The sequence below is a fragment of the Rhamphochromis sp. 'chilingali' genome (genome assembly GCF_963969265.1).
Source record: "Rhamphochromis sp. 'chilingali' genome assembly, chromosome: 20".
Lineage (NCBI taxonomy): Eukaryota > Metazoa > Chordata > Actinopteri > Cichliformes > Cichlidae > Rhamphochromis > Rhamphochromis sp. 'chilingali'.
Window position 1 is genome coordinate 31,918,846 of NC_137947.1, and position 10,000 is coordinate 31,928,845.

A 10,000-nucleotide genomic window follows, 5' to 3' on the forward strand; every position below is an offset into this window, starting at 1 on the left:
GTTGATCCTGGAAATTCAGTGAATCTGTCCCCATTGACTCCAATGTTAAATCTTTCCAGCATTCATAACCTGATACGCACACTGATTGTTCTCTAGCGATAATTCCCCCTCACAGCATGTGTTTAAATTGTATTAAAGTTAGCATTATTAGGGGCGTGGCCTCTTTGGCTGACAGGTGGATGGTGACACAGGTGGCTGTAGCTGCTAGCTGTCTGCTAGCTTCACCTGAACTGGACCTCTGGACCGTGTTTGTGCTGTTTTTTAATGGCCTCATCAGTAAAATGCTGCTGTGATGTCACTGTACTAACGGACCGAGGGAACATCTCAGATTTTGATTGGATGTTCCTGATTATCAGCTGAGTGTCGCTCCCGTAGAGTCTGTGGTGGACCCTTTGTGTTTGCGTGTTGTTCGTCCTGCAGGTTTCCGTTTGGGCTTTGATTTAAGTGACGACTGCGGCTCGTCCGGCTGATCTTTGTGCTCAGGTGTTGATGTTTCCTCCTGCTGTGTCCTGCAGGCTGATTTTATCCTTTCAAAGCAAAAAAAGCGCTAAACGCTGATTCCTCTGTGGGACGTGTGCTCGGCGTGCAGATCTGCACAGACGGTTTGTTACCTGGTCGACCTGCTGGAGGCCGCAGCGACATATTGCAGCCGGCGGGGTTGGCGGGGACAGGAAGGAGGAAGCAAACGGCCAAATGCTGACGCCGCAGTTTGTTTCACTGAGGACTCAGGTCCAAGCGTGAATCAGATCAGCGCCTCTCCGTCTGCTTTTAAGCCCCAGCATCACGTCTGAATCGTCCTGATCAGCACATTTCTGTTCACCCCGTGTCGGTGTAATAGACACCCGGCTGTGTGCTTCAAACACACCAGCATTTGTCTGCAGCACGAGTTTGTTCTGATGATAATTCCCTGCGTTAGTGTGAAATGTTTCATGAAGGGATTCAGCTCACTGTGAATGAAAGTAAGTCATCCATGTTCTCACAGGCTGTTTGATGTGAAGTCTGCAGGTCGTGAGGTTGTGAATGGATCAGATCACCGTGTCGACACCTCCATCAGGGACTGTCTTTAAATGTAAACCCTGCAAGTTTAAAGCATAGTAATGGTTAAACCGTGGTTATGGTTGGTTCACTGTTTCAGATGGCTGAGTGGTTAGGCCTGGCTGTTTCTGCTCCTCTATCACGAGCTCAGCTGGGATCTTTCTGCGGTTGGCGGCTCGGTGCCGGCCCCGGCTGCAGGCACGTCTCAGTCACTGAGACAAACACAAACACACACTGCAGGATTCAGAACTGTCCGACCCTCCGGGCCCCCGCGGATCGTTTTAAAACCCTCCTCATGAGTAAAGTGATGAAAAAATTCCTCCGTGTCTGGATTCCTGCTGCTCGGCGGGAGGCGAGGCGCCCGGCTTCTCCGCGGGGTTCAGCTAACGCGGCGTAATGCCCCTTTAACCCACGCCGGCCCTCACGGCTGCTCCGGTCTCAGTCTGGTGAGTTTTGGTGTAGCTCCGCCCTTATCCACCCGGCGAGTCCTGATGTCTTTCCTCCGGCTCTGACACGTTTGCTTCGATGGTTTCTGGTCTCGGCTTAAATCCTCAGAGCCGTCTTTAGCTTCTGCTCCACTAATTCAGTTTCCTGTCAGTGTTTGTTTCTGTGTGATATCAACAGAGGTTTTAATTCGTCTTAGCTCTGATGTGGTGAAGGTGCAGAAACCCCAGCATTCAAATTAAAGCGTGTATTTCACAGACTTTGTGTGCAGCGTGAGGCACTTTCTTACATTAAATATTACATAATTCAGTTTGCAGTTTCTGCTCTGCAAACATTTTATTTACGAGATCGTCTCTGGAGGCGAGAAGCGGCTCTGTGGTGAGCGGCGGCGAGCCAGCTGGTGAGGAAAAGACAAAATGGTAAAAGCTGTGCTGACTGAACTTTCAAAATAAGAGCCAAAAATAAACTAAATGTGTGGTGTTGTGGAAAATCAGTTGCAGATGGTGTTGTTCTCGCAGACAGATTAAAAAGATGAGTCTCCCAGGCGGCCCGCCCACCTCTCTCTGGTTGTTTTTCTTGGTGTCTTCAGGTGATTGTTGACTGAAAGAATGTTTTTAAAGACGCGCCCTCCGTCTCGAGTGTGTCCTGCAGGTGATTCACACCTGATGACTGATCCTGGTCAGCGTGAGTCACTAAGATCTGCTAAACGAGCTTTTATAAAGTCTGCAGTGAAACTGAGCGGCGAGCTGATGTTTGCTGTCTGTGACACGTGCAGCGTCGTGTTTTCTCTTCCTGTCAGTCATGCACACACATGCGCACACATACAGCTGCAGCAGTTTGTCCTCTGGGCACGCTCACGCCAGCTCCCATCATCGCGCCGGAGACGTCTTCATCACGCGGTGCAGACGGTTTCCTGCAGCAGACGGAGATGCTGACGAACTTGGTCTGACACACAGACTTTACTTTTACTTCTGCAACTCCTCAGGTCACTAAGCCCGCTCTCTGATTGGTCAGGACAGCATTGGCTGTTGGTTCGTGCTGACAGGTGATTGGCTGACAGGTGTGGCGATGTGTTTGGTGGAGTTAGAGCAGCAGCACAGAGACACACCGTCAGTAAGGACTTGTGCTGCTGAGGTGAAGCTCTGACTCCGTTTCCCAGAATGCTCCCCTGCGTTGTTTCGTTTTAAAACTTGTTTTTCCTCCTCTCAGGTCCTCTGGCACCTCGACATCTTCCGCCGCAGTTTCCGTCAGCTGACCACCCATAAGTGCATGGAGGACTCATGCATTTTCTGCGCTCTGAAGGTGAGAACCTCTCCAAACCTGACCCTCAACCCCTGACCCCGGTCCCTCCTCTCACTGACCCCTGACCTCTCCATTCCACAGAGCATCTTTGCTCAGTTCCAGTACAGCAGCGACAAAGTTTTGCCGTCCGACGCGCTCCGCAGCGCGCTCGCCAAAACCTTCCAGGACAAGCAGCGGTTTCAGCTCGGCATCATGGACGACGCTGCGGAGTGCTTCGTAAGACGATGACACACAAACTCTGGAGGCGCTGCAGCGCTTGATCAGTGTTACAGTAGAGATTACACTTTGACCAATCAGAACCAGCGTTTCAGTAGCTCGGGCGTGCCCGCGGGCCCTCGCCGCGTTCACTCGATTATCTAAGCTCAGGCTTCACTTCTGCGTCTGTGCAGGAAAACATCCTGATGAGGATCCACTTCCACATCGCAGACGAGACCAAAGAAGACATCTGCACAGCCAGACACTGCATCCCCCACCAGAAGTTCGCCATGATGCTCTATGAGCAGGTGAGGAAGAAACTCTGGGATCACAGAGAGGGTTTAACCAGTCAGTCAGGTGCAATGACTGTAAAACCAGTTAAAAACCAGTAATATTCATTTTCTTTTTATTAACGAGTCGCTTTAAAACAATCATCTGTCACTGGTTTACCTGCTGCTTCACACACCTGCAGGTGGCTTCATTTCCTAACTTTACCTGATATTTTACTTTTGTACTTTGACTGTATGAGCATGAAGAGTCAACACACACAGACACACAGACACACACAGACACAGAGACAGACACAGACACACACACACACACAGAGACACACACAGACACAGAGACACACACAGACACACACACACACACACAGAGACACACACAGACACAGAGACACACACACAGACACACACAGACACAGAGACACACACAGACACACACACACACACACACAGAGACACACACACACACACAGAGACACACACAGACACACACACACACACACACAGACACAGAGACACACAGACACACACACACACAGAGACACACACACACACACAGAGACACACACACACACAGAGACAGAGACACACACACAGAGACACACACACAGAGACACACACACACAGACACACACACACAGACACACAGAGAGACACACACACACACAGAGACACACACACACACAGACACAGAGACACACACACACACACACACAGAGACACACACACAGAGACACACACACAGACACAGAGACACACACACAGACACACACAGAGACACACACACACAGAGACACAGAGACACACACACAGAGACACACACACAGAGACACACACACAGACACAGAGACACACACAGACACACACAGAGACACACACACACAGAGACACAGAGACACACACACAGAGACACACACACACACACTCCGTGTTCACCTCCTGTCTGGTTCAGTGTGTGTGCAGCAGCTGTGGAGCCTCCTCGGATCCTCTGCCCTTCATTCAGATGGTCCACTACATCTCCACCACCTCCCTGTGGTAAGTAAATCCAGCGTTTACCAGATCATATTTATTGAAGACTGGAGCTTCTTCATCATGAATAACTGACTCACACACAGTAACACTCCTCCTCCTCCTCCTCAGTAACCAGGCAGTGAAGATGTTGGAGTCGAGGGAGAAGGCGACCCCGGGCATGTTCGGGGAGCTGCTACGAAACGCCAGCATGGGGGACCTGCGCAACTGTCCTGTGAGCAGCAGCTCTCCTGCGACGCACACACACTGACTGGCGTGAAGCACTCAGAGGTCACGGCTCACCTTTCTTCCTCCTCCTCTTCCTCAGAGTCAGTGCGGTCAGCAGCTGCGGATGGCTCGCGTCCTCCTCAACAGTCCGGAGATCATCACCATCGGCCTGGTGTGGGACTCGGATCACTCGGACCTGGCCGAGGACGTCATCCACACCCTGGGAACCTGCCTGCGCCTCGGGGATGTAAGTAGAATAAGACACGGCATTAAAGCACGGTCTGAACAAAGCGAAGGGTAAACGCGAGCGTCGGCGGCGTGCGGTGACATCTTCCCCTCTCTGCAGCTGTTCTACAGGGTGACTGAGGAGAAGGCTCGGCAGTCCGAGCTGTACCTGGTCGGGATGGTGTGCTACTACGGGAAACATTACTCCACTTTCTTCTTCCAGACTAAGATCCGCCGGTGGATGTACTTTGATGACGCACATGTCAAAGAGGTATGTGTGCACACAGGTAGAAACATCTGCAGCGACAGATGTGTCAAACGCTTTCCTTTACTTTATTCTCACGGTCGTGTCGTGAGGCGGAGGATGAGTTTCTCTGCTCACCAAGACACTTGTAATAACGTAGTAATAACGAGGTGCAGTGCCACCGAGGCCGGTTAGACTCTGCTGTAGTGCGACTGTAATGCGAGTGCGTTTTGTGTGTGTTTGTGATGTAAAGGAAAGCTTTGACCTTTGATCTGCATCAAAAAGAACAGTTTGCTGTTAGGAGACTTCTCAGAGCCACGTGTTCTCACCGTGTGGACGTGGGGGCGTGGTGTCAGGATCTCGTCCCTGCTTTTGCAGACGATGTGGTTCTCATCGTTAAGGTTCGCAGCTGAGTGTGAAGCAGCTGGATCAGGGGGGGTTTCATTATCTCGGGGTCATCTTCAGGACGGAGGAGGAAGTGCAGCCGAGCGGTGTGGTGGTGAGGCGTGAGCGGGCTCAGCCTCAGAGACGGGCTGAGGAGCTCGGGTTCAGCATCTGTCCTCTAGCTGGAGGTGATGATAAGAGGGTGTTTAGACCCACACCACCACGATCTGGACCCAGATGAGCAGCAGGTGGTTATGGATTAAAAAGCCTCGTTATTTAAGTCGCGCTGCTTCGCTTTATTTAGGCTCGGGGGGCCCACCCGCAACACCTCCACAGCCCACCAGGGGGCGGTGGCCCAGACTTTGGGAGTTGTGGGGTTAACTGATACACAATCAAATTTCCGTGTGTGGTCAGGAAGAGAAATGACCTCATGTGCTTCCTGTCCTTCCCTCGACCTCCCCACTATCACCTCTTTCCTCCTGCCTCCTCCTGCTCCCTGTCGCCTCTCTCTTCTGTCATCGACGCTCTCTGATGGAAAGAGAGATGTCATTCCCCGCACTCCCTCACTCTCTGCTGGTTGTGAAAACAAGGATATCCCTCTATTGTTGACCAGTCCAGCTGGACAGAGTGGAGGGTGTGGTCAGAGCGCGCTCACACCACAGCGACACTTTTGCTCACGCTGCAGACTTTCATTCTGTCTCTTTCTCTTAAACAAACACATATTTTCACACGGCCGGGTCGGCGCGGCGTGCTGAATCCCGCGGACGTCCTGTCACAGCCGAGCGGGGCTGAAGCTTTTGGATGTTTGGAAGAATCGGAGGAAGTGTTGAAGTAATCGAGCAGGAGGATTTTACAAAGACACACTGAGCGGGAGGATGGGGAGGAGGCGTTTTTCCATCACGAAGCCGTGAGCTGCTGTCAGCATCTGGACGTCCCGACTGCAGCCGGTAAAGCACCGGCTCCTCCTCACCTTCCCAACTGTTGGCTTGAATTATCTTCCATTAATTCAAGATTATTGCTTTAAATTTGTTTCTATATTTTTGCCTGAAGTTTATACAGAAACACTTAAGGTTAAAAAACAGGTAATAAGTTCATTCTTGGTAATTACGGGAACAGGAACTGTCTGCGGTGGAGACAGATGCCTGGCAACTTTTTTTTTTTTTTGGCAGCACTGAAATGAGATTTTAGACAAGAACTGGATGCAGCACCGTGACTCCTCCCACTGTTTTCAGGGCTTTGTAGCCTCAACAGGGGCAACAAGCAGACACAGCTTAGTGTTAATCAGAGCTCAGTGACATCCAATTAACTGCAGACAGTGTTAGTACAGCAACCTCACAGCAGCCGTGTTATTGGTTACGTCAAGTTAGAGAGCTCAGGGACCTCCGCCTGTTTGCCATCTACCTGTCAGTCACAGAGGCCACGCCCCTAACAGTTGTTTGTCTCCGTCTCCTGATAAACTGTTGGCCAGTCTCTTCTCCGATATGTAAAACGGTGTCATCTGCATACAGTGACACTCTTCTCCTGCTCATTCCTCTCTTTAACTTCCTCTCAATCTTTATTCTGTAACAAAAGTTTAAAACTGTTTTTAGACCAAACAGTTTGTGTCCGGCTGTAAACGTGTTTATTTCTGCTGTAAAGTTTTAACATGAGCGTCTTTGGGGGCGGACTCCCAGAGGAACTGCAGTGTTTATCCCGTTCGTTCTCAAGTTTGCACGTCTGACCTCAAACATTTGTTCTTGCTGTTTAACCTGTTAGCAGGTGTGAAACTGCGCTTCAGTGTAGATTTCAGGCTTTAGTGGGTAACAGCTCTGCAGCTCTGGAACTGCTCAGTGTGATTTGGTGTCTTTTAAAAGCATCTTCTAACCTGCACTCGAACATTTAGGATATATCTAGATTAAAGCAGAGCATCAGATTTTGCTGCAGCCTCTGTGAGCTCTTTGAACCAGCTCTGCACCTGCTGCAGGTTCTGCTTGGAGTTCTCCTCCAGCTCACAGGAGGTCTCCAGAACAGATCCAGGACCAGCCGAAGGATGTCGAGGAACAAAGTGGCTGCTTGTTGTTCAGTATAAGAACCAGGGGATTGTTCACTAGTGCCCTGACTTCATGTGCACGAGTACGCATTACAATCCTGTCTGCGCGCGCGTGTGCGTGTGTGCGTGTGCGTGTGTGTGTGTGCGTGTGTGTGTGTGCGTGTGTGTGTCTGCGTGTGTGTGTGTGTCTGCGTGTGTGTGTGTGTGTCTGCGTGTGCGTGTCTGCGTGTGCGTGTGTGCATGTGCGCGTGTGTGTCTGTGTGTGTGTGCGCGTGTGTGTGTGCGTGTCTGTGTGCGCGTGTCTGTGTGCGCGTGTCTGTGTGCGCGTGTGTGTGTGCGCGTGTGTGTGTGCGCGTGTGTGTCTGTGTGTGTGTGTCTGTGTGTGTGTGCGCGTGTCTGTGTGTGCGTGTCTGTGTGCGCGTGTCTGTGTGCGCGTGTCTGCGTGTGCGTGTGTGCATGTGCGCGTGTGTGTCTGTGTGTGTGTGCGCGTGTGTGTGTGCGCGTGTGTGTGTGCGCGTGTGTGTGTCTGCGCGTGTGTGTGTCTGCGCGTGTGTGCGCGTGTGTGTGTGCGCGTGTGTGTGTGCGTGTGTGTGTCTGTGTGTGTGTGTCTGTCTGTGTGTGTGTGTGTGTGTGTGTGCGTGTCTGTGTGTGTGTCTGTGTGTGTGTGTCTGTCTGTGTGTGTGTGTGTGTGTGTGTGTGTGTGTGTCTGTGTGTGTGTGTCTGTGTGTGTGTGTCTGTCTGTGTGTGTGTGTCTGTGTGTGTGTGTCTGTGTGTGTGTGTCTGTCTGTGTGTGTGTGTGTGACTCACTGATGTCTTGCTGGTTTCCGTCGCTGTCCTGCAGATCGGGCCCAAGTGGATCGACGTGGTTTCGCGCTGCATTAAAGGCCACTACCAGCCGCTGCTGCTGCTGTACGCCGACCCGCGGGGGACGCCGGTGTCTGCGCAGGACCTGCCCTCGCGCCTCGACCTCCACCACCTCAACAAGGCCTGTTACGACAGCGAAGACTCGGGTAACTACAACACAGCTAGGAGTCGTAGTAGTAGCACAGCAGCAAACACTCAGGTAACTAAACCAGCCTCAGTCGCTCCAATAACACTTTTACTGGCAGGCGGCAGCTGGAGGAGCAGTAGAAGTAGTTCTTAATGTTTAGGCGTGTCTGATGTGATGAGTGCTTTTGTTGTGCTGTGTTTGTGTGAGTCCATCTCCACTGACCTCCTCCCTCCATCCTCCGCCTCCCACTCGCCCAGGCCGCGAGCCGTCGATCTCCAGCGACACTCGCACCGATTCGTCGACGGAGAGCTACTCGTACCGACAGCCCTCCCACTCGCACCATGAGTCCCTGGCCAGTCGCTACTCCTCCGACTCCCAGGGAACCGTCATCTGCATCGACCGCCCAGACGGAGCCCCGCACGCCTCGCTCTGCAGCCTGGATACCGTAGGTGGGTCAGAGGGGGGAACCGGAGACACTGGAACCCTTTTTAGTGTCTGCCAGCATGTGAGTCCACCAGCGGTCCTAAGCTCAAAGATGGAAGGCGTGGGTGTCTTCCTAGCAGAGATGCCCACATCAACAGCCAGTTTTCTTAACTGTGTTCAGTTTGAAGCTTTAGTTTTTAAAAAGGAGCTGGTGTTCCTGTGGTAACCAGCACTACCATAAACTGGGCTTTAATTTAATCTTGAGCTTAAACCATATTTTCGTCAAACAGCCAACGTGAGCAGGAAATGTTTCGTATTTTCTTCCAGAATAAACGAACGTTCTCCATCTTTGTGCTTTGGACGCTCGGTGCGATGAAACAGGATTTAATGAACGTGACAGTTACATTCATTCATTGCTCCGCCTCAGTCATGTGACCCATCTATGCAGCCAATCGCATTCATGCATTCTGCTTCTTTTTCCTATCATGGCGGTCACGCTGTGAACATGTGTTGCCCTGCTTCTTGTTGCTAAGGCCACGCGACGGACGGTGAGCAGCATCAGCCTCCGAGGAAAGGAGGCGTGGCCGGGGATAGGAGGCGGAGCGCTAGCCGCCACCGGCGGTCTAAACCTGAGAACGAAGCGTCGTCAGCTGGTTACCACAGTGAGGGTAGGCGGGGCTTAGGCCAAAGACTTGCTCTGTGAACTGCCTGACATGTGACATGAGTCTAAAAGTATCACGAGCCCACGCTCAGCCTGGCGACAAACACTCGAGTTTCACAGCAGGATGATTTCTGGGCCATAGCGCCATCTAGTGGCATTTTTGTGACCTCTGATAATTCAGCACCAGCTGTGTAGGTGTAGTGTATGTGGGTGGAGCAAAGTCTCAGGGCGTAGATCAGCTGATTCTGAAGGTGAAGCCGTGTTTTTATTTCCCATCCAGTCATTCATCCACCTCCTTCGTTCACTCTCCTCTGGGGTAAGGTTACTCCTTCTCCTCCTCGTCTTTTCTTACTCCTGCTTTTCTCCTCCTCCAGGCGAGACGTTAAAGGAGCAGCAGGTTCCTCGTCACCTCCCCAAACCTTCGTCTTCCTTCTCATCATCGACCAGCCGCCTGCGAGACTTCAAGGAGACCATGAGCAACATCATCCACAGCCGACCCCTCTCCTCCTCCTCCTCCACGCCTCTGCCGGCCGCCGGCTTCTCCTCT

General features: G+C 51.9%; 1 protein-coding gene across 8 annotated transcripts in view; it reads left to right on the forward strand.

The window, feature by feature from the left end:
- Positions 1–10,000, forward strand: part of usp54a (ubiquitin specific peptidase 54a) — a 45,156-nt gene that overhangs the window by 23,121 nt on the left and 12,035 nt on the right. For 7 of the 8 annotated variants that reach the window (XM_080869644.1, XM_080869646.1, XM_080869647.1 and 4 more), the window contains 11 exons: positions 2,689–2,781; positions 2,863–2,997; positions 3,171–3,284; positions 4,213–4,295; positions 4,401–4,503; positions 4,597–4,743; positions 4,843–4,992; positions 8,220–8,388; positions 8,627–8,818; positions 9,326–9,460; positions 9,828–10,000. The exon at positions 9,828–10,000 is cut by the window's right edge and continues 542 nt beyond it. In XM_080869644.1, the coding sequence (XP_080725770.1) occupies positions 2,689–2,781; positions 2,863–2,997; positions 3,171–3,284; positions 4,213–4,295; positions 4,401–4,503; positions 4,597–4,743; positions 4,843–4,992; positions 8,220–8,388; positions 8,627–8,818; positions 9,326–9,460; positions 9,828–10,000 (1,494 nt within the window). The remainder of the gene's footprint in view (positions 1–2,688; positions 2,782–2,862; positions 2,998–3,170; positions 3,285–4,212; positions 4,296–4,400; positions 4,504–4,596; positions 4,744–4,842; positions 4,993–8,219; positions 8,389–8,626; positions 8,819–9,325; positions 9,461–9,827) is intronic. The other variant, XM_080869649.1, reaches the window with a different exon arrangement.